This window comes from Apus apus, chromosome 4, assembly GCF_020740795.1.
Source record: "Apus apus isolate bApuApu2 chromosome 4, bApuApu2.pri.cur, whole genome shotgun sequence".
Classification (NCBI taxonomy): Eukaryota; Metazoa; Chordata; class Aves; order Apodiformes; family Apodidae; genus Apus; species Apus apus.
The window spans coordinates 33,879,729-33,902,122 of record NC_067285.1 but is presented as its reverse complement, the minus strand read 5'-3'; the positions used below and the strand labels follow the sequence as shown (position 1 = coordinate 33,902,122).

General features: G+C 55.7%; 3 protein-coding genes across 4 annotated transcripts in view; 1 reads left to right on the top strand and 2 right to left on the bottom strand.

Annotated features, from left to right (window-relative positions):
• The window catches only part of PCBD1 (pterin-4 alpha-carbinolamine dehydratase 1), a 468,321-nt gene extending 464,592 nt beyond the window's left edge, over positions 1–3,729 (bottom strand). Inside the window, exon 1 of the mRNA XM_051618116.1 lies at positions 3,726–3,729. Coding sequence (XP_051474076.1) covers positions 3,726–3,728 — 3 coding nt within the window. The 5' untranslated portion in view covers position 3,729. The remainder of the gene's footprint in view (positions 1–3,725) is intronic.
• The window catches only part of CDH23 (cadherin related 23), a 202,755-nt gene that overhangs the window by 171,546 nt on the left and 8,815 nt on the right, over positions 1–22,394 (top strand). The window contains exons 38-49 of one of the 2 annotated variants that reach the window (XM_051618046.1): positions 13,396–13,617; positions 13,703–13,822; positions 15,429–15,609; positions 16,458–16,591; positions 17,488–17,697; positions 17,863–17,970; positions 18,438–18,540; positions 19,389–19,514; positions 19,603–19,806; positions 20,042–20,500; positions 21,436–21,552; positions 22,093–22,317. In XM_051618046.1, the coding sequence (XP_051474006.1) occupies positions 13,396–13,617; positions 13,703–13,822; positions 15,429–15,609; positions 16,458–16,591; positions 17,488–17,697; positions 17,863–17,970; positions 18,438–18,540; positions 19,389–19,514; positions 19,603–19,806; positions 20,042–20,500; positions 21,436–21,552; positions 22,093–22,317 (2,209 nt within the window). The remainder of the gene's footprint in view (positions 1–13,395; positions 13,618–13,702; positions 13,823–15,428; positions 15,610–16,457; positions 16,592–17,487; positions 17,698–17,862; positions 17,971–18,437; positions 18,541–19,388; positions 19,515–19,602; positions 19,807–20,041; positions 20,501–21,435; positions 21,553–22,092; positions 22,318–22,394) is intronic. The other variant, XM_051618045.1, reaches the window with a different exon arrangement.
• Positions 862–11,912, bottom strand: VSIR (V-set immunoregulatory receptor). The gene is made up of 7 exons (XM_051618095.1): positions 11,730–11,912; positions 6,630–7,076; positions 5,891–5,938; positions 4,502–4,609; positions 2,526–2,553; positions 1,846–2,024; positions 862–1,574 (listed from the first exon to the last, which is right to left on the bottom strand). Exons 1-7 carry the CDS (start codon positions 11,797–11,799, stop codon positions 1,537–1,539), a joined length of 918 nt encoding a protein of 305 aa, XP_051474055.1. The 5' UTR covers positions 11,800–11,912; the 3' UTR covers positions 862–1,536.

Genomic DNA, 22,394 nt, shown 5'->3' with positions numbered 1-22,394 from the left:
ACATTCATTAGCAAACAGAGGCTTGGAGAGGGTTTGAAAGTGGTTAGGACCCTCGGGCAGGCAAAACCACACCCCAAACTGCCTTTCCGGCTGCAGCTGCTGGGAGGGGGAGAGGGGAGAACTGGGTTGTCTAGAAGCAGCTCTGGCTGAAGCCACCACTGGATGAATCAAATCCTGCATCAGGCTGGGGTGTCCCCAGCCAGTGGCAGAGGCAAACACCGTTTCCTCCAGCTGGGTAGGGTGAGAATTTGGCATGTTGCCGAGGATGCCCTGCCTGGGCACTGGTCCCCATCGCTGCTGCTCAGGTCTGATGCTGGTTTGTTATGACTAATGTTTATGTTTGGCTAGCAGCAATTGATTTATTTTTTTTTCCCCCATTTTACACCGAAAACAAAAGCAAGAGAAAAAAAAAAACAACAAACAAACCAACAGTAACCAACAAAAAACAAACACACCCTTTGAGTAATAGTGTCTACCACAAGGTTTTATCTCCTCGCCAGGGGCTGAGTCACTCCGGAACCCGACCCGGAGCTTCTTTTGGAATAAGTGATGCTGTGCTGGGAGGGAGGATGCTCTGAGGGTACCTAGGGCATTTCAGGCTCCTCTGGCATGGCTGAAGGCCGTGCTGGCCCTGGCAGGATGGGGGGAAGTCAGTCAGAGCTCTTCCCACCACCCACTGCATGCTCCCTGCCTCTCTGTAGGGCCTCTCAGCCACATCCCTGAAACATCCTCCTACACCCTCTAGATGAACTTTCTAATTTACACTCCTATTTGAAAAGAAAAACAAACAAAACCAACCAACCAAAAAAAACAACCAACAAACCCCACAGACATCCTTTTTTTTTTTTTTTTTTTTTTTGCTTTTAATCAGTGCTGATAATGAAGCAAACAGAGACATTCCCCTGATCCCAATCGCGGGATAAAATTGCAGCAGAAGAAGGCTCCTCCCGACGTGCCTCCAGCTGAAAAGGCAGCCAGCTCACAAGTCCGTGGCTGTCTCAGAAGGCTGGTGGGGAAGGAGGGCTCTGTCAGCAGCAGGGAGCCTCTCCCCTTCCTGTTTTGCAAAGAAAAAAGGTAGCACAGGGTTGGCCAGTGACCCTGTTTTGTCTTGCAGTGGATAAAGTACTTTACCATCCGCTCCCGGAGAGGATGTTCAGTCAAAGCTGCAGAAACAGGTTGATGTTGGCAGAGCTCGATCCCCCTGGCAGTAACTTAAATCCTCAGGGATTTTGTTTGCAGGTCCTTCCTTCCCTGCATGCCCAGTTTTCAGCTGGTCCATAAAAGATGAGCTGTGCTCCACAGGAAGAGGCAGTTAAAAACCGAAAATCCGGGCAGAAGAGGTTCATTCCCAGCCCTGGGGCAGAACCAGGAGAGGAGGTGAGGGCAGGGCTCCCACATTTGGCAGCTCTTTGTAAGGCTTTGCTGCCCGTGGCCGGGGTCTTGGGGGCCCAGGGGGTCTTGGTGGGGTGAAGACAGAGTGGTGGCTGCCTTGCTTCTCCTGGCTGTGTCTGGGGGATGTGCTTTCCTCCGGGGTCTTCATTCTTTCAAAGAATTTGGTGAGTCGGGAACAGGATCTGGAAAAGGGCAGAGCAAGGGTGTTAGCCCAGCTTGCAGATGTAGAGATATGCCTCCAAGCCCTGCTTTTCCAGGGAAAAACAGAGGTCATGGGCTCCTTCCCATCCCCAAAGCCCTGGGACTTGGTGTCCCACGAAACGCGAAGTTCGCAGCCAATATTTAAGCCCCCCCACAGGCACCTCTTTCCCCTTCACCCCACCTCCAGCTGCCCCTTCCCACCCCTCCCACACCAGTGCCCAGGTGGGATGCTCAGTGTTGACAGTCACTCACCCAGTGTTGGGAAGAAGCAGTCCCCGGGGGCTGGGGGGGACAGGGGGGTGCTGGGCTCAGAGAGCAGGTGCCGGCCGGACTCGGAGGGCTGCCTGCTGGCCATGTAGGAGAGCTGGGGTCGGGGTCGTGGCTCTGAGGGGGTTGCCTCAAAAACAGGGTTTTCAATGCCCTGGGCACTGCTGTGGGGAGAGGAGAGGGTGTGAGGGATTTCTGTGTTTGTTTTTTTTAATTATTATTATTATTTCAGCAGCCTTTGTTTGGTTCTGTTTTAAATCCTTCGGGGGGTTTTGGCTGAGTGCTGGGAACAAACCGAGCAGGACAGGGAGCAAGTTGAGGCAGTGGCACCTTGGCAAGCAGGGATCTGGGGACAGGAGGAAAAGCTTTAGCTGAAGGGCACCCTGGTTTTTGAGCTCTCCTGGGGGGTGGGGAGATACATTCCCAGGCAAAAAGAAAGGAGACATTTCCCACTCAGAGGGAGGGAAGAGAAACAGCGGCTTCCCAGAAAGGGACAGGACCCCAGGCGTGGGTGCCACCAGCATCCCGTTTGCTCTGCCAGGCTCAGGGTACACTCTGGCTTCTAGGGAAGGGGAGGAGAGGACAAGCCCCTGGCAGGGTCCAGGATTTGGGTAGAGGAGGTGCAAGGAGGTTGAGGGCAGCTGGAAGCCTGTGGGTTTCCTCACCTCTCCATCCTGACGAGCTCATGGGCACCTGCCAAAGACAAAACCGTTGGCATGAACTGCACTCTTTGGTCTCATCCCTGTCCAGTTCCTCCTCTTCCTCTGCATTCCTCCCTTCCTTTCCCCCTTCTTTAGCATCAGCCCTGTTGCTCCCAAGCCCACTTCTCTGCATCCCTGCCATCTCCCACCAGGTTTACTGCCCAGCCTCCTCCCAGACTGCAACCACAAGCTCTGAAGGAGGGGGAAAGAGGTGCCTGGATGCACCCACCACCTACCTGGGACACCCTCCCAGGGCTCTGCAAAACACTACCCTGGCTTTTGGCTGCCCCAGACAAGGGCAGCACCCTGTTTTTTATTTCCTCATCCCCTTTGCTGCAGCAGATACGGAACCCTTGTCCCTTGGGTGTGCCAAGTGGCTGCACGGTGACCATCCCGAGCACCAGTTTTGGCCCAGACTGTGCTAGTGGGAATAAGTTGGAATGGACTTGGCAGGGAAGTGGTGGAGGCACCATCTCTGGATATGCTCAAGGAAAGGCTGGATGTGGCACTTGCTCTGGCTGATGTGGTGGTGTTGGTCATAGGCTGGACTTGATGATCTTCAAGGTCCTTTCCAGCCTTGGTGATTCTGTGATTCTAAGCTGAGCCCGGTGTGAGACACTCCAGCAGCAAATCCACCTGGATTTTGCCTTCCCTCTTGGGTTAAGTAGCACCCAGGTGATGCTTTGCAGCACAGGGCAGGGGCAGCTGCACCCCAGCCGAGGCAAAATGGGTGCATAAGAACACAGAGCCAGGCTTTTCAGCCAGGGATGGGTGTTGAAGGCGCAGTTCCCGTTCCGGTGCCTGGCACCGTGGCTGCTGCTGCTGCTGCTGCTGCTGCTGCAAAAACCACTTCTCCAGAGGGTTTGCTCAGAGCCACCCACTGGGATTGGTGAGAGAAACCACAGGGCCCCAGCTCGCCCGAGGCCTGAGGAAACAGCTCTGCTGGTGAAGGTGGGGCCTCTTTCTGCTTAATTACTGAAACCCCTGGGAGCCTGGCATGGGCTGGAGCTGGCAGCCTGCTGCACTGGTTTTCTAGGGCTGGGGCAGAGGAGGGAGACCTGGCTTGCTGCAGTCACAGAATCACAGCATCATTTTGATTGGAAAAGACCTTTCAGATCATCAAGTCCAACCATTAGCCCAGCACTGCCAAAGCCACCGCTAAACCATGGCCCTCAGCACTACATCTACAGGGCTTTTAAATCCCTCCAGGGTTGGTGGTGCCACCGCTGCCCTGAGCAGCCTGTGCCAGGGCCTGACAATCCTTTTGGGATTCCGAATATCCAATCTGAACTTCCTCTGGCACAACTTGAGGCTGCTTCCTCGTGTTCTATTCTTTTCACTTGGGAGAAGAGACTGACCCCCCTGGCTCCAACCTCCTTTCAGGTGGTTGTAGAGATGAAGAAGGTCTCCCCTCAGCCTCCTGTTCTCCAGGCTGAACACCCTCAGCCATTCCTTTTAAGACTTGTTCTCAAGAACCTTCCCCACCTCCATTGCCCTTCTCTGGACACGCTCCTATTGCCATAGACATTTAAAGGGTCTTTTTAAAGAGGAGGGAAGGAAAAGCACAACTAATGCTTTTTCAACCACTTAGAAGGCAAACCTATGTGGTGGAGGCAAGGATGAGCCATCTCCCTCAGTGGATGGGGAGGTAAGAGCTCAGGAGAAGGGGGCCTGGCAGCATCTTCTTCACTATGAGAGTAGTGAAACATTGGCCCAGGTTGCTCAGGGACACTGTGGATGTCCCATCACTGGAAGTGTCCAAAGCCAGGCTGGATGGGGCTTGGAGCAACCTGTTTTAGTGGGAGGTGTCCCTGCCCGTGGCAGGAGGCTGGAACTAAACGATCTCTGAGGTCCCTTCCAACCCAAACCTACGACACTTCCTGTCTCATGATGGCCACAGGGACACATCCCAGGAGATGAGATGAGGGCAGGGTACGTACGTCTGTTGCTGACAGCTTGTCTCTGCTTGTAGATGAGGAGCAGGATGAGGGGCAGGCAGAGGATGCCCACGATGCAGGCGCCCGTGGCCAGCGCGGCGGCTGTGATATCTGCAAGGGAAGAGGTTTCCTCAGGGCCGTAGGGGAAACGTGGGGCAGCAAACCAGTGTTTGCCCCACACTGGATGCAACACGGCTCCCACACACACGGGAGATCCGCTCCTAGAGGGATAAGCACTGGGAAGCATGGGCTGTTGCAGAGATAAGCTCTGAGCTATTGGTTTAGGACCTTGACCAAAGTCCTTCACTGCTGAAGGACGCCTCAAGGGCTGTCATTGGTCTTCTAGATATCAGGAGAGCAGCCTGATAAAAGCCCCGTGAACTCAGCAGAAAGGCTCTCAGTGATTTCCAAGTTCCCCAACCCTGATCCATGGCCAGCTCATCAAAACTGGGCTCATTACCCAAGGCCTCCTCTATCGAACGTGTCCCCGGAGAGCTCTACCATGGAGGCTCCCCAGAAAGGCTGACAGCCATAGGCACATCTGTGGCCATCAAGGTCCATGTGGGACAGCTTGTGGTGGGGTCAAGGGCTGCCTAAATCAAGGGCAGGTTTGCCTCAAGCCCTCCTGTCCAGCATAACCACCTGGGGAAGCAGCCTCTTGCTCTGGCTGTGTCTTGGGACAGGGAGGTGGATTTTTTTCCCCCCCTTTTCATTTTTGCCCAGCAGGACAGGGTGGCCCAGCATCTGGGACTGAGCATCTGAGTGGGAAAGCACTGCTCATGGGGAGGATGGCGCAGGTTCTCATGCCTGGGCTGGCCCCCAACCTTGCTGCTAGCCAATTTTGGCAAAAATCCATCTGTTTAGCAGCCAGCTAAGGGGGCAGACAGAGCAACCCACAGAGAAACCACCTGCATAGCAAAGTGTCCAGTGTCTAGACACAGTGGTGGGGGGGGCCTCATGTCATCTGAGTGCTCAAGCAAGATTTGGGTTTCCCCTGCTAGAGCATTTCTGCTCAGGGCAAGGAGGCATGGGCTCAGGACAGCAGTGGATGGTGCAAGAGGCTCCTGTGACCCTTTACCTTTCTGTCCCTTCCCACCTGCTTGTGGCAGCTGCCACTAAATCCCCAGTCATGTTCTAAGTGCTTTATAACCAGGGGGTGCATGACCTCCATAGGCTTCAGGAGAGCCGTGTCCAGGTGATGGGCCAAAGGAGGCTTTCCTCAGCCTGAGGACATGTCTGTCAGGTGCACCCCATGGGTCAGCCTCAGAAATCACCCTCCTGACACCCAGCCACGAGGTGACAGCTGGATATTGGTGTGTTTCTAGCAAGTGCGTGTCCCTAGGGAAATACACTGTCTAGCAGAGCAATAGAGAGAGGGTTTTCCCCCTTTACCTTTGCTGGTGGCAGTGTGAAACGTGCAGTTTTTAAGCCCTCCTCTGCCTGCAGAGAAGAAAAAAGCATGTTAGACCTCAGGGGATTCATTCAGGGACCACGGAGCTCCCACACCTCCTCGCTGTGCTTGCCTTTGCTTCCTCCTATTGAGAAAATCAGCCCAGAACATCCCCAAACCAAGAGTTCAATCCTAGGAAGACTTACTGCGAGATTCCTGCCATTGCATCCCTTTCCCCTCCTGGCAGTAGGGCCCATCCCTGGCCGTGCAGCCTGTTTTTTACTCTCAAAGAAGAAGGGGCCATCCTAGATTTGCCAGTTAAGGGCAGGAGATGCCTTCCCCTCCATCCTCTTCCCTCTGGGCTGCTGCCCCAAGGTTCCCTGCAGCCCTCGCCTGGGCTCAGACACCCAGGCAGCTTTTTTTTTCCTCTTTTCCAGAAAGAGGTTGAGAAAGATCAGTGAAATTATGTAGCATGGATTTTATGGCATTCCTTGTCATTTTTTTTAAACTTTTTCTAATTATTTTTAAATGTTCCAGAGTGCTCTCTGGCCCTAATACAAAACCTTCAACATCTGCTGCTCTTCAAGTCTTGCCAGCCCGGCGTGGGCTTTCAACATCAGCACACCCTGCCTCCCCCAGCCCTGGTGCTGAACCCCTGGCATCCCCCACCAGCCTTTATCTGCTGCCTTGCCCCACCACACCCCAGCACAGATACCAGGCTCCCCTTTTTCCCCTCCTCACCCTGCTGGATCTGCAGCTCCACAAAGCCATGGGCGACCTGCAGGGCGTGGGGCTTGCTGTGTTCCCGCTTGGCCTCCACGGCGTAGCAGCAGTAATTCCCACTGTCCTGCAGCGTCAGGTTCATCACCACGATGTGGAAGGCACCGTGGTGGTCGGGAACAAACTCCACTCCGTGATGGCCCCCAGAGGGGGACTTTTGGGTGCTGTTGCCCAGCAGCTCGTGGTGCCTGCCCAGGTCGTGGCGCAGCTCCTTCTCGGTGACGTTGCGGATGTGCTTCTTGTCGGAGCAGCTCTGGTCACCATTGCTGCTGAAGTACCAGGTTTTGTAGAGCAGGTCGTGGTGGTCAGCAAGGGGACCACTGACCCGGCAGGTCAGGGTGACATTCTGACCTTCAGGGCAGATGCAGAGCGAGTAGGGGGTGGTGATGAGGAAAGCTGCTGGTCCTTCTGCCGGGGAGAAAGAACAGTGGCCGGGTCAGACCTGCAGTCCATGAGCTCATAGCAAACTGGGGATCCTTCCCCAGACCCCCCCCCACTGATGCTGGCCTGGGGATTGCAGAGAGCAAGCAGAGGGCATCAACACTAGCCTGCAAAAAATCCTTCACCTGTGCCTTTAGGGCAAGAAAAACTGATGAGCTCCCTGTGTCCCAAGAGAAGGGAGATGGGAAGCAGGGAGTGAGCCCTTTGCTTGCTCTGTGGCAACTTCCCAGCAGGGCTGCAAGCTCAACTTCCCCCTAGAAATAAGTCCTGGAGGGAAGGTATGCTTTAAAAATATAGCTGAGCATCAGCTTTTAATAGCCATGGGGAGACAGCTGTTTGCCCAGGGCTGGCAGAGGAGGGTGGCATGGGGCAGGAAGGTGGGGGTCTGCCCCAGACAACAGCTTACAGGGCACCAGACCCTTTGCAAAGCAGGGTATGGCTTACAAATGAGGAAATATGCTGCTGAGCCAGCTGCAAGTCCAAAGGAGGAAAAAAAAAAAAAAAAAAAAAAAAAAAAGTAAAGAAAATAGCTAGGAGGAGCCTGTGTCCCCTGAGAGCAGGCGGGGAGCAGGTCCCACCCTGCTGGGCCACTGGGGAGGAGAAGGGGGAACTGCGAGGAGCTGCTTGAAAATGAGAACAGCTTTCAGAAAGAAATCCTGGGCGCGTAATGGGAGGCCTGGCAGAGGCACAGCAGCACGTTGGGAGGGACAGAGGGAAGCAGGGGAGTGTACTGGTCCCATCCCAGCAAGCTGGAGGAGGGTCTGGGTGGGCAAAGGAAGCTGTGTGGGAGGGGAGAGAAAAAAGCAAAGCTCGGCGAGTCTTTGCTTTCTGTTTGCAGACGTACAAATGTCACCTTCCAAAACTGCAGGATAAGGAGATTCTAGGTTCATTTTCTTCAAAGTGCTGAGAGAAAGAGGCTCCTGGGGCTGGTTTGCAACAGAGAAGATGGTATGAGGACAATCTGTTCTCTTATTTTGGTAACATCCTGTTGTGCCATTAGCTCCGCCAGCGTTTCGCCTTGAGGTTTTTCGCTTGCTATATCGAGCGGGCGTCAATCGCAGGCAGGGTGAGCTGTGCCTGCCCACAGGCCATCCAGCCAGGCAAGAGGCTCCCCATCTGAGAGCATCCTCCTCCTCTTCCTCCTCCTCCTCCAGGCAGGGTCCCTGCCTCACGGCCCCAGCACAGCGCTCTGCTGCAGAGAGTGAAACCGAAACTGTGCCTTCCCACCCTCCGTGGCTCTCTATGGTGATTATTAGGATGATGGTGTAAAAACAACCCTAAAGTCCCTGTGTCCCCAGCAGACCGCCCCCGAGGGTGCTCTGTGGGGTTTGGGAAGCAGATCTGCCCCAAGAAAGTTTGCAACTCAGGGTGCCCAAGAATCACACGGAGCTGGGGATGATGTGACCTTTGACAAACCACTCTGACTAATTGTTCCAGCATCCTGCAGGCACCTTGGCCTGGTCGCCACAGCACGTGCAGCAGATTATCCCCAGGGTGGAGGTTTGCATGGCCTGAGCTCAATGTTTTTGCCCTGTTTTTACTTGTTTTCAAGCCCTGGCTGCTCCCCATCCTGGGATGCTGCAGGGGCCAGGATGCTTGGCCGGGCTGGCTGTGTTTTGGCATGCAGCAAAGCAGGTCCCCCACCTCCTTGCCAGCACTCCAAGCACAAAAGGCACCTCAGATGTGTTTCTCCATACCTGCTGCAACAGGAAGTGCCCCATTCACATTGGGGGTCCCCTGGGAGCCAGAAGAAGGGAAGCCCAGGCTCTATTGCAGGAAGCTGCACTTCCAACACCTTGCAAAAGTGTCCGCAGGAGTCTTTGTTTTTTCCACAAACCACCAGCCCCCCCCCCCGCCCCTCAAATAAAGTGGGGCTGTCCTGCTCATCCCCACACAGTTTTCAAAGTTCTCCAGCATTAAACTACCCAGCCTCCACCTCTGGGGCTTGATGGAAACCATCTGGATGGAAAGGCAAGCACAGCCCACGCTCTCGGCAGCAGCTCCTGGCCACGGGGAGGGGCAGAGGTTACCACGTGTGTGAAGCCTTCAGCATTACCAACTTCCCTTCTTTCTCCCGAGCAGGGGAGAGCTTCCAAAAGCCCCCAAGCAGAGGAGAAAACAGCCAGAGGAGTAGAGATGGCAAGGGGTAGTGTGCCCCATAGCAGCACCAGGGAGGTCAGTGTTCTCTCCCCGAGATGTAAGCAGGCTTTAAAGCCACGCTGGATGCCAGATGGTGCCCAGAGACAACATCTCCTGTCAGTGTCTTTACACTAAAGCTCATGGGGCTTAATTTTCCCTGGGTGATGTGGGCTTCTTCCGTGCCCAGACCCACAGGTTTGGCTCCATCCCATCCCAGTCAGACCATTCCCTTTGAAGTCAGTGGCACTGGCAAATGCCTAAGTCAAGCCAGATGCCTGGCTCTGTGCAGCTCCAGCCAAGAGAGCTGGGGGAGAGCTGGCCCTGTCAAGGTCCAAGCCAAAGAGCTGTCACCTCATCACCATCTGGTAAAGACTGAGGAGGTCTCAAGAGGGTGCCAGAAGTGCCTCTCTTCCTTTTTGGCACCTCAATGGCTTTGGCTCCTCCTCACCAGTCCACAGCCCAGAGCCTGGTGGTGGCACCTCTGCCTAGCTTGGGACCTGGGAGCTCTCCGTTCAGAGAAAATCAAACGTGAAAAGAAAAGTGCTAAAGCTGAGGAGCCTTTGTGGTTCTGCCAACAAACTGCTTAATTAACACGGGATTTCATGCCGAATTCTGGGTCTGTGAGCAAAAGCTGCTCCTGGTTGCTTCTCCTAACTTTTGCCCCCCACTATGGCGAGCAGATGCTGGGTTTCACACTCCTGTGACTCCCAGAAGTGATTTCCAAATCATCTCACCTCCTTCCACCCCAGGGAAATCTGGGTAAGAGGGCTGCAGCCTTTGGAGGGGCTCACCTGCTAGAGGGAGAGCTGCTGCCCAGTGCTGGAGTCAGGAACTCAGCTTTAATTCCTCTTCTGGAAGCTTTCTAACAGCTTCACATGAAAGTGCTGCAAGCCCCATCATCACTGTGCAGCCATTATCCTTTCAGAGTGATCACCTGGATGTGCAGGGGCATCCATACCTTGGGCAAAAGTACTTACAGCAGGAAAGAGAAAAACTTGCTGAAGATGCCAGGTGCTCATGTTGTGAGCCCTTGTCTCCTGCACCCCAAAGAGCCAAATGGGTACCCATCATCCAGGCTGTGGGGAGATCAGGCTGGAGCTGCTGCACCTGCCAGAAGGTCCTGCCTTGCTCCTCTTCCAGCACAACCCTGGCTGGTGCTTGGGATGTGATTTGGGAAAGCCCAGCTCAGCTGCCATCCTTTGGGTGGAAGGGAGCTGCTTCCCTATCCACCTTGCTGCCAGCATCCCCAAACCAGATGGGAGCCAGATGTCTCCAAGGGCTCTACTTCTCCATCAAGCCTGGCTAAAATTAGCCAGAGGTTCAGAAGGTTTTGGCAGACACACGGTGGCACGAAGGTCAGGTCCTCCAACACCAAGCTCATGTTGGACACTGTTGTGTGTGTGACCAAGCTTGTTGTGTGGCAGAAGGCTTGATGTCCAGTTCCAGCATCCCAGATGTGTCAAAGAAATAATCCAAACCCCAGTGGAGGTGCTGGGAGTTGCTCCCTGATGTCAAGGGGCTCGGATGAGAAGCAAAGCGCACTCCAAAATCCACATCAACCTCCCTGTCCCAGAAGAGAAGGGACCCCCTGCCCCATTGCAGTGGGACATCATCTCTTCCTGGGGATGTGCAGCAGAAATCCTGGAAGCAGTTACTATGCCATCCCAGACAGAGGGAGAAGCCAAGCCTGATAGGACTCCCATCCTTCCATGGTCCTTCCCAGCTTCATTCTCTGACCCTTCATCCACAAACGAGCTGTGGTTTTCATTGCCACCACCCCCATTTGCCTGCCTGGCCCCACAGCCCTGGTACAGAAGCTCTGTCTGCCAGGGCTGGGGGCAGCCAGGGATGAAGTGGTCCCCCTTGTCCCAGAGCATCCCTCCACCATGAGCTTCCAGAGCTGGGAAGTGCTCACTCAGGGGAAAGGAAACTTCCTGGCCCGGCTGGTGGCCCGTTCGGAGGAGCTGCCCGGCACATCCCAGCAATTCCACGGAGCAGAACAGGGAGGGCATCCCAGCCCTGCTGTCACAGCCTCTCTCCTCTCCCCAGGAGCTGGCGAGAGGCTGGGGGAGATCAGCAGTACCGGGGCAAAGTGTCCGGTAGGAATGGGGAGGCTTTTCCAGCCTGGGATCCCCAGCCAGGAGTTGGCAGGGACAGGGGGTGGCTGCTTCCCTTCCACGCATGTTAGATCAAAGCAAAGGAACAAGGAGAAGGAAAAAAAAAAACAAACCCAGAGTTTTAAAAAGAGCAGCTCCCCCGTGGCCCCTTCCCCCTGACACAACCAGCATCGCCTGGAAAGGCTGCCTTGACCTCCCCCCCACCAAAAAAAAAACCCAAAAAAATCCCAGGGTGAGAAAGCAAATAACCCCCTCCCAAACACCCCAACACCCCCGTGTGCGGAGGGAACAGCCCCAGCCAGGCGAGAAGAGCCAGCGCTGCTCCTCGGGGCGAGGGAGCCGGGGAAAGCCAACCCGAGCTTACCGCGGGAAGCCAGCAGGCAGAGCGTGGCCAGCAGCAGCAGCAGCCCCGGCCGGGGGGACACGACCTCCATGGTGGCCGTGGGAGGGGGGGGGGGAAGGAGATGGCCTCGGAGGAGCCACCGGCAGGCTGCGAGCAGCCCCGCAGCCACCGCCGGACTCAAGGCACGCAGCCCCACACACAGGAAATTTCAGCGCCGCGGCCGCAGCGCCGCGATGGAGAGAACAGCGAGCACCCCCAGGAGGTGAGAAGGGGCAGGGAGCTCCCCTAACACACCCCCAAGCCTTTTTTTTTTTTTTTTTTTGGGGGGGCCCCCACTCCCAGCTCCATCCTTTTGGGCACCGAGGATTCTACCCCCTCTTTTGGGTTGTTTTTTGTTGTGTTTGTTTTTTTTCCTTGTGGCAGAGCCAGCTGGTCCCACCTTGCATGGGGTTTTTTTTTTTGGGGGGGTGCTCAAAATGCCCAGGCAGGTGGAGGGAAGGGTGACTCAAAGTGATGCCAGCTCAGGGAAAGGCATAAAGGTTCCCCACCCCCCCAAAAAAAAAAAAAAATGGGGGGTGAGGAGGAGGGGGGAGCAAAGCATCCCCCCTTCCTGCAGTCTGGCTTCAAGGAGCAAAGCAGGGCAGACTCCCATTGAAAGGCACTGGTGGAATCTCTGTTGGCCTGGTTTCAAATGGTGCAGGAAGGCACCCGTGCCCTGGGAAGCGGAGTCCAGAGACACAGGGAGGTTTGCAAACTGCAGGAAACTTTGCCGCTCACCCTGCTCTGGATTTGGAGTGTGCAGCCAAATAGGAAAGTAGCTAATTACCTAGTTACCATGTGGGTTTTACAGCATGATGCTGGAAACGTGATGCTCTCGCCAGAAATGTAACCCTTTTCTGGTAGGAAGGACTTTGTTGCTGGGGGAAGGTGTAGGCACCAAGTCCAGAGGCTCCAAGACGGTGGCTTATCTTTCCTGAGACCCCCATTGTCACCTCCCCATCCCCAGGTGTGTCCCCACAGTGACACAACTGGAAGACACCCTTTCAGTAAGGACATCCCTGTGGCTGTGAAGGTTCAGATCCAGCTGGAAGAGGGTCAGGACAGGCTGAGACTGAACAACAGGGAAATTTGGATGAGGGGGTAGATGATGGGACTCACGGGAGGTCAGTCTGGTTGTCTGAGGTGCTAGTTTTTATGCCTCCTCTAAGCCATGGTGGCATAATCTCTGGGTATTTTCCATTCTACCATGTTGCTACCCTTGATAATAGCAACCAAGGTGTCCCCTGTGTCAGGTGAGGACACACACAGGCCTCCCCCAAAGGCCATGAGGCACGATGAGGTTCAACCTCTGGCTTTCCCTGTGCCATGGGCTACTCCCAGGTGTTGCCAGCGACGGTAAAAAAAAATGGCTGAGAAGGAGAGGGATTCCACAGAGACTTGCTTGGCTTGGGAACAAGAGTGTGATTTCATCTCTGTGCCTTTATCTTTGTACCCAACCATTACCTGGAGCTGCGTCTGCAGCCGCGGCTCATTTCACCTTGCGCCCTGCATCCTGTTTGTGTCTCTTGCCAGCCTTGAGCCCATGTTGGTTGTTGACCTTGGCAGGTCCAGCTTTTCCCAGCCGTCTCCAAGGGTTGCAGAGCCAATCCCTCCACGGTGCTTAACTCAGCCTTCCCCTGTCCCACAGGCCACCACCATGGTGTACGTCACCATCCTGGACGAGAACGACAACTCTCCCGCTTTCCAGCAGCAGCTGTATGAGGTGACCCTCGATGAAGGTCCTGACACCCTTAATGCCACCCTCGTCACCCTCCAGGCCCTGGACCAGGACGAGGGACCCAATGGCACGGTCGCCTACGCCATCACCGAAGGCAACATCTTGGATACCTTCCACATTGACAGTGCCACGGTCAGTAAGGACTCCAGCCCCATCCTGGCTGTGGGGCCCACCCCAGTTCCCTCACTCCTGGCCACACTCTTCCTCTGCCTTGCAGGGGCAGATTCGCACGGTGAAGGAGCTGGACTATGAGATCAGCCACGGGCGCTACACCTTGATTGTCACCGCCACCGACCAGTGCCCCATCGTCTCGCGCCAGCTGACGTCCACCGCCACGGTAGGGAGCTGCTGCCCCGGGGGGGTGGGGTTGCAACACCGTGGCCTCTTCAGGGGTTGAGGACTTCCCCCTCACACCAGCAGTTTCACATCTCCTTCCCGGTGGTCACCAGTCGCTTTTCCCAGCAGTGGCCAGTTCACCCCGTTGCTGTCACCCCACTCCTTCGTGGGGTTGCAAAACAGGGGCAGGGGGAAAGTGACGCTCGTGGGTTAATTAGCCCAATTATTTGGTTCTGCAAAGACACAAAGAGAAGAAGAAATTCCCAGAGTTGCTTTTAAGTTGCATTATGTTGCTTCTAGAGGCCCCCTTGGGTCTTGTTGCCTGAAGGATCAAGAGACAGTAAAGCATTGCTAGAGTTGGAATTTCTGCTTCATCTTTACTTTCTCAGATTATTTATCTGCTTTTAAAATTCCTTTTTCATTCCTTGTATAGAAGTTATTTAAAGCCCCTGGTCATTTTTCTTGCTTTTCTCTATAGCTCTTCCATTTCTCCTGGGCCACAGTGACCTGAACTTAGTGCACTAGTCACAGTGGTGGGAGGGCAGGCTGGCAGCTCCAAAGCAGATGGAGTTGAATATACTGATTATTTCTGTGATGGAAACCAAAATCTGATGGGTTGCTCAGCAGAATTTGTCCATGGCCAGAATGATTTGGGGGTCTGCAGGTGGAAGGGATTGGTTAGATCTTCTGCCTTGGCTCCCTACCATGGACCTCGTCCAGATATTGAGCCAAGCATTTTTCAGGCCCCCAAAAGGAGGTGAGTTCTGGTATGCAATGGAAAAAAAAAAGGGGAGATACCAGAGTGGGAGATTTCCATGGATAAAATCTGTCTCCACAAGGCTGGCAGAGCTGTACTCCATACGTGGGCAGATGAGAAGCCTTCAGATGTCTTCCTGGCCCAGGAAAAGTGCAGCAGAAACCTCGAGACCTGGAGTTTAAGACGTGCCAGTGTTTGTTTTCTTCACTGCTAGGAAACGGAGCAGAGACTCAGTTAGACTCTTCTATAAATATTAGATTGAGCCAGTAAGAAATGCCCATCAGATGGATTTTACTGTCCTTCTACCCAGGAGGTCAGAAAGCTCCATGTTTTCATTATCTTTCTCATGGTATGAGATACTAAGAGAGCCAACATCGTTGGTGGTGTTTTGTGTTGGAGTAAAGACAGAAGCTGCAGATGTTTTAAAGTTATTCAGCATTAGGAATGAAGGTGGAGGAAGAGGAGTGAGCAAGTGTGAAGGGTCTCTCTGAACTCATGACTTTGATGGTTAAACCCATGCCTGTGGTTTTCTTGTCTCTCCAGCTTGGGTTTCAGGATGTGGATGGAAAACATTTGGCTTTTGCGTTGACTTCTCCATCGTGGTGCACAGCCCTGAGGTTGGCAAGGGCCCCACCTGTGTGTGGCTGGGGTTTCACACTGTCACTGTGTGATGGGAATGGTCAGGAATAGCTGAGTTTGCCTCTATGAGCTGGATGTTGGGTGAACCCAGCAAAGACAGAAATATGGGAGGTATTTTGTGATGGCTTCCCAGGCTCACGCCCAGTGGGCTGGTCTCCCCTTCCATCCCTCCCCTTTTCACTGCCCTCCACCTTCTCACCCGGACCCACAGGTGCTGGTGAACCTCAACGACATCAATGACAACTGTCCCACCTTCCCTCGGCCGTATGAGGGTCCCTTTGACGTCACGGAAGGGCAACCTGGCCCACGTGTCTGGACCTTTCTGGCCCACGACGGTGACTCGGGACCCAGCGGGCAAGTGGAGTACAGCATCATTGCTGGAGACCCCCTTGGTGAGCAGGGATGGGGGTGGGGGGCACCACCTTTTCTTCTAGCTGCCTTGTAGAGGAACCCAGCTCACAGGAGCTGGCCCAGGAGCGCGGGGAGGAAGCGTTTCAGCAAAAGCCATCCCCCCTGCACAGGAGCTTCTGCAAATTTAGCCTTTCAACACCAGGAAATCCTGTTTTGAGCAACAGGAAACTTAACCTCTTCGTGGCCAACCAAGGAGGTGGCCGGGGCTTGTGCAAGGGACAAACCTGCTAAACAATCAAGGCAAAACATTTTAAAGAGGAAAAAAAAAAAAGCAAAACGAAACAGATGGCAGCAAGAAAAACCAAGAGCTGCAAGTGCACAGCCCTGTCCCCCTCCCAGCCCCGTGGTGAAGCTGTAGCTGTAGCCCCACCCCAGAGCAGGTGGCAGAGGAACATCTCCAGCCATGGGAACGTAGGGGCTGTCCCTCTGTGAAAGGGTGGTGACTTCAGCCCAGGTTATCTGGATGGCAGAGCCCAGTCCCATCTCCACGCTGACCCTGCTGCAAAGCTTTTCTAGAATACTCAGGATGCAGCTGGGGGGGGGGTCTGTGCCCCCCACCGTGATCTGGCCATCATGGGGCACAGTCAGGTTGTTGGCACCTTCAGAAAGGCCCAACCATGGACCGTGAGCACCTCTTCTTTGGCCATTCAACCCCTGCGCTCCCTGAGATAGACCCCAGCTGCCCCCTGCCCTCCCACATCTGCAGGAACGGGGCACTGGGGAAGTTGTCCCCAAGCCCACCATGGTGCCTGTCCCCTATCTCTGAAGCAAGATGTTCCCCCGGGGAGCCAGGCCGTTCACAGCAGTGTGGCCTCCCTGTCTCTGGCAGGGGAGTTTGTCATCTCCCCAGTGGAAGGGGAGCTGCGGGTGCGGAAGGACGCCGAGCTGGACCGTGAGAACATCCCCTTCTACAACCTCACCATCGCCGCCCGGGACCGGGGGGTGCCCCCTCTCAGCTCCACAGTGAGTCCCCTGGGGCAAGCTGGGGGCTGCTGCCTGCTGTCCCCCATCCTCAACTCCTCCCCTGGGGTCTCTTCTGCTTTGGCTCCTCTCCCTTGCTCCTTCCCCATGTCCCAGGGGCGTTCCTCACCCAGACCGCAGCGGGCAGAGTGGAGAAGCTCACCTCTTGCTGGGAGTGGCAAAAAACTGCCACTGGGAGTGGCACTGAGCCAGCAATGTGCCCTTGTGGCCAAGAAGGCCAGTGGCATCCTGGGGTGGATTAGAAAGGGGGTGGTTAGTAGGTCAAGGGAGGTTCTCCCCCCGCTCTATTCTGCCTTGGTGAGGCCACATCTGGAATATTGTGTCCAGTTCTGGGCCCCTCAGTTCCAGAAGGACAGGGAACTGCTGGAAAGAGTCCAGGGCAGAGCCACAGAGATGCTGAAGGGAGTGGAACATCTCCCTGATGAGGAAAGGCTGAGGGAGCTGGGTCTCTTGAGCTTGGAGAAGAGGAGGCTGAGGGGCAACCTCATCAGTGTTTACAAATATGTAAAGTGTGAGTGTCAGGAGGACAGAGCCAGGCTTTGTTCAGTGATAGGACAAGGGGCAGTGGGTGCAAACTGGAACACAGGAGGTTCCACGTAAACATCAGGAAGAACTTCTTTGCTGTGAGAGTGACAGAGCCCTGGGACAGGCTGCCCAGAGAGGTTGTGGAGTCTCCTTGGCTGGAGACATTCAAAACCCACCTGGACACATTCCTGTGTGATGTGCTCTGGGTGACCCTGCTCTGGCAGGGGGGTTGGACTAGATGATGTTTCCAGGTCCCTTCCAACCCCTAGGATCCTGTGATTCTGTGAAAAAAAAAAAAGATGGGAGGGATGGAAATAGGTGCCACGTGCCCTCACTGCTTCTCTCCCTGGCAGATGCTGGTGGGCATCCGTGTGCTGGACATCAATGACAATGACCCCGTGCTCCTCAACCTCCCAATGAACCTCACCCTGAGTGAGAATGCCCCTGTCTCCAGCTTTGTCACCCGTGTCCTCGCCCGAGACGCGGACCAGGGGCCCAACGCCCTCCTGACCTTTGACATAACCTCAGGCAACACAGAGAACACCTTCTACATCAACAGCACCGTACGCCCCCGGGGGGGTGGGATGCTGGGGTGGGCACCTGGAGCCCTGCTTTCCCTGGGTACCTGTGGGTGTCATCTGATGTCCTTGCCCTGGGTGGAGATGCCCCAGGGGGTGTGCTCCTCATGTCCCCTGTACCCATTTCCTCCCTTTCTTTTTTCTGGGTAGAGCGGTGTTGTCTACGTCAACCGCCCGCTGGACAGGGAGCGGGTGGCAGAGTACAGGCTGACTGTCACGGTGAAGGACAACCCCGAGAACATCCGCAATGCCAGGCGGGTAATTATGGACACTGCCAGGGCAGAAGGTGGGAGAAAGGGCTCCTGCCATGGCCAAGGACAGGTGGAGGGTTTACCCACAGCCTTTCCGATAGCAACCTCATCCCCCAAAAGCATTTGGGGGCCACAAGGATGGGGGGCTGTGGCCCCCTCCCCATGAGACAACTGGACGAGTAGGATTTAGGGCAAGTCTAACAGCTCATGTTGACTCCATGCAGTGGTAGTAGATGTCATGGAAGGTGGGGCAAAGTCGGGCTGAAGAGCTGAACAACAATGACACCAGAGCATCCTTTTGTCCCTGCCAAGTTGTCCCACACATCAGCCTTTGGGGTGCAGGCTGGGAAGGGGGGGTACCTGCACACCCTCCAGGGTGGTCCAGGGAGCACAGTGTCATGGTTGCACAGGATTCCAGTGAGCTCAAGGAGAGGACATTGCAGTCATCACCCTCTTGTCCTCATTTTCCTTTAGGATTTTGACTTGCTGATCATTTCCATAGCGGATGAGAATGACAACCGTCCCCTCTTCACCCAGAGCTCCTACCAGGCTGAGGTGATGGAGAACTCACTCCCGGGTAGGTCTCTCTTTGCTCCCTTACATGACTCCCTTTGGGGCTGGGCAAGGGGAGGTGTCTCCTGGCCATCATGGAGGAGACATAATGCTGAGCAGGGAAAGGCTGCAGGTCAGTGGGATGAGGATGCTGAGTATGAGGGGCTCCTGCTGACCACCTGGGGAGGTCAGCCTTGAAGAGATGGGGGCTTTGGTCCATGCTGCCGGTGGAAGTGTTTCCTGGCACAGGTCAGGCACAACCCTGCAGGAAATCAACCCCTTTTGGGGTTTGCAAGAAAGCAAGACATGACCACAGTCTGAGCCAAGCCCCGGGGGCAGCCTTGAGGAACCAGCTTGCCCAGGATCCTTGCAGGGGATGGGATGCCACCTCTACAGCACCAGCACCTGGAGCCACCTTGCTCCAGGGCTTAGGGATAAACCAGTCCCAATGCCCAGGCAGACATTTCCCAGCCCAAGAGCTAGAAATACTCTTAGGTCTTTTTCAGCCTTCTTGACATTTATGTAGCTCCCTGCTCCAAGACCTCCCTGTCCGGCCACCGAGGGACACCCCGGGCTGGGGTACCTCCAGGAGATGCCCCCGGTGGCAGGGTACTGGTGCCAGCCATCTGATGGATGTGTCTGTCTGTTTGTTTTTAGCTGGATGTCCTGCCGCCTCGCCTGGGCCCCGCGAGTCGGTCTGCAAGGCTGCTGCAGCCCCCCCTGCTGCCCTGTGCCCCCCAAGGCCCCGCTCTGTCACCTCCTCCATCCATTCATTGCTGTCCCTCATGTGTCACCGGGCCTGGGAAGAGGGGTTGGTGGGGGTTCTGCAGGAGGTTCCAACCCTCCCTAACTGACCCTTGTCATCCTATCCAGGGACTCCAGTCACGATGCTCAGTGGACCCATCCTAGCCCTGGATGGTGATGAGGGCAGCAATGCCGTGGTGACCTACCAGCTCCTGGAGACATCCCTGGACCTCTTTGTTATCAACAACAGGACAGGTGGGCTGGCTCAGCTGGTCTCTCTCCCCAGCCCAGGGCCACCAGGCAGCTGTGGGGACTGTCACCAGGCCTTTCCCGTTTTCTCCAGGTGTTGTTTCGGTGAAGCCTGGCCATGTGATAGACCGAGAGGCTTTGCTGGACCCTCACCTGGAGTTCACCCTGGTGGCTCGTGACGTGGGGGGGCTGAACAGCACTGCCAGCCTGGCAGTGACCATCCTGGATGACAATGACAACCGGCCCGTCTTCCAGCCAGCGTCCCTCACAGTGTGGCTGAGGGAAAACAGCCCCCCAGGTTAGGAGAGGGACAGGGCTGGACGTGAGGGTGGGCAATGAGGCCTGGGCATCCCCCTGGGATGGTGAAGATCCAGCTCCCAGTGTCAGAGATGGCCTGGATGGAGATGAAGGGAAATTATGGAAACTGGGGCTGCCCCAGTTGGGTTGCTTGATGGTGTTTTTCTTGGAGCCAAGGGACTTGTTGCTGGTGTCCTCCAACCCTTGATTGAGAAGGCTGTGTCACCCCTTTCCAGGCTTCTCCGTCCTCCAGGTGACAGCCACAGATGCTGACAGTGGCCTCAACCAGCAGCTGGATTACCGGATCGAGGGTGGTGGCCAGGACAGGTTCCTGATTGATGCCACCACAGGGGTGATCCGTGTGGCCAACATCAGCATCGACCGGGAGGAGCGGGATGCCTACCGGCTGACGGTGGTGGCCGTGGACCAGGGCACACCACCCCTCTCAGGCACTGCCACCATCAGCCTCTTCATCCAGGACGTCAACGACTGCCGGCCCGAGTTCATCAACCCCATCCAGACCGTCAGTGTCCCCGAGTCAGCTCCCCCTGGCACCGTGGTGGCCGAGGTGACCGCCATCGACCGGGACCTCCACCCTCGCCTGGAGTACTACCTGCTGGAGATCGTGGCCCGCGACGACACGGATGCTCTGGTGCCCGACCAGCAAGGAGCATTTGTGGTGGATTTTAGGACAGGTAGGAGAGCGGGAAGGGCAGCGCGGGCAGCACGGACCCCTCTACTCTCTTCTGCTTCTTCTTCTTCTCTGCCTGGAGGTAGGTGTCTGAGGCACAGGGAGATGATGCTCCTCTCCCGCCTCCCCGCTCTCTTCCTCTGCCTGCCCTGTCCTCTCTTCCCCATCCAACTGACTTCACTAACCCTTTTCTTTCCTTCCCTTCCTGACTCTCAGCCCACCAGGTCTGTCTCTGTGTCTCTGCTTGTTTCTCTCTCCGTGCCATCCGTTGCCTCCCTCCATCCCACCCATCGCCACCACAGGCAGCTGGGGGCTGCTCAGCCTTGGCAGACTGGACGTGGGCACCCTGGCTCCAGGGGAGTGGGGAGGGGGGCTCTGGTGTAGGTGGTGGGCCAGGAGCTCCTCACGGCTGCTTTGAAAGCATAGAGCTGAGCCAGGGAAGGGAAAAACTCCCTTGTTGGAAAGGATACAGGACTTCTAAAGACAGGCAGATGCTGAGCACAGATGGATGGGGTCATGCAGGAGAGCAGCAGCACTGGCTCTCAATCTCTTTTGTCCTCACAACCCAAAGCCTTGGCCTGGCTCAGACAGTGTGAAAACCTGTTAGCTGGGCAGAGCAGACCAGGAGGTGGAGAGCAGGGTAAGAGAAGTTGTCTCCTCCCTTAGCTATCGAGTGTTTTCCAAGACCAGGCTGGATGAGGCTTGGAGCAACCTGGTCTAATGGAAAGCATCCCCCGCCTGTGGCAGGTGGGTTGGATCTTCCAGGTCCCTTCCAACCCAAATCAGTTCTATGACTCCCAGTGTAGCCTTTGGGAAGAGGCAGGAGAACAAGCTCAACGGGAGGTGCAACCATCAGCTGGTGCAGACCAGCCTGCCGGGGTCCTTGGTGGGAGGGGCAGAGGCACAGCCTGTGACCCCTCATTTTTTTGGGCTTCCCAGGAGCTGTGAAGATCAAAAACCCTCTCAACCGGGAACTGGTGGCCACCTACGAGGTCACCATCTCCGTCCATGACAATGCCACTGAAGTCATCGACCGCTCGGTCAGCGTGCCCAACGGTAAGGGTGGGCTCCTTCCAGGTAGTGTGGGGCCAGCACCAGCACCAACACAGCTTCTGGGCAGCTGGCAGCAATCCCACCTCCCTCTCCATTCTGGCCATCACCATCTCCAGTAGGAGCAGTCCTAGAGCAGCTCCCAGCAGGTTCAGGTTCTCCTCTTAGCCCTCCTTTAACGCATGGCCCAGACATCCAAGGGCTGCACTGGGGATGGAGAGGACCATGTGTCCATAACAGTACCATGGGAGACACCTCTTTCTTCATTACCATCCTTTACCACCCTTCCCCTGGTAAATCCAGACCCATGTGTGAGAAGACCCCCACAGATCAAGAGTAGGCTGGAAGTAGGCAAGACTGTCCCACAGCCAGCTCAGGGCCTAGTGTCTTTGCTGAATATTGCCGTTTTTCTTGATGAACCACCTCACTTAGTTGGCTTCCTGGAGTTGCACACTTGTCTCTTTACAACCCTCCTTTCCCCCATCCTTCCCTTTTCTTTCTCACTTGTCCTCTTCTCTTCCCTTGTGGTCTCCACCATGGCCACAGCCAAGCTGACAGTCAACGTCCTGGATGTCAACGACAACACGCCCCGCTTCCGCCCCTTCGGGGTCACCTATTTCACCGAGAGGATCCTGGAGGGAGCCACCCAGGGCACCACACTCATCTCTATCTCAGCAGTGGACCCAGACAAAGGTGCCAACGGGCAGATCACTTACGAGCTGCTGAACCTCTCCCCAGAAGGCTACGTCTGCCTCGAAGACCAGTCGGCAGGTCAGTGGGCTCAGGAGGTGGGGGTCCTGCAGCGGGTTGGTGTCCTGGGGTGGGTTTCTCATTTCGGGGTCTGCTGT

Coding starts and splice junctions, on each gene's coding strand:
- VSIR (XM_051618095.1), bottom strand. CDS start 11,799: ATGGAGGTCGTGTCCCCCCGGCCGGGGCTGCTGCTGCTGCTGGCCACG. Junction 2,554..4,501: donor ACAAGCTGTCAGCAACAGAC/GTACGTACCCTG, acceptor TGTCTTTGGCAG/GTGCCCATGAGCTCGTCAGG. Junction 2,025..2,525: donor GAGCTCGTCAGGATGGAGAG/GTGAGGAAACCC, acceptor CTCTCCCCACAG/CAGTGCCCAGGGCATTGAAA.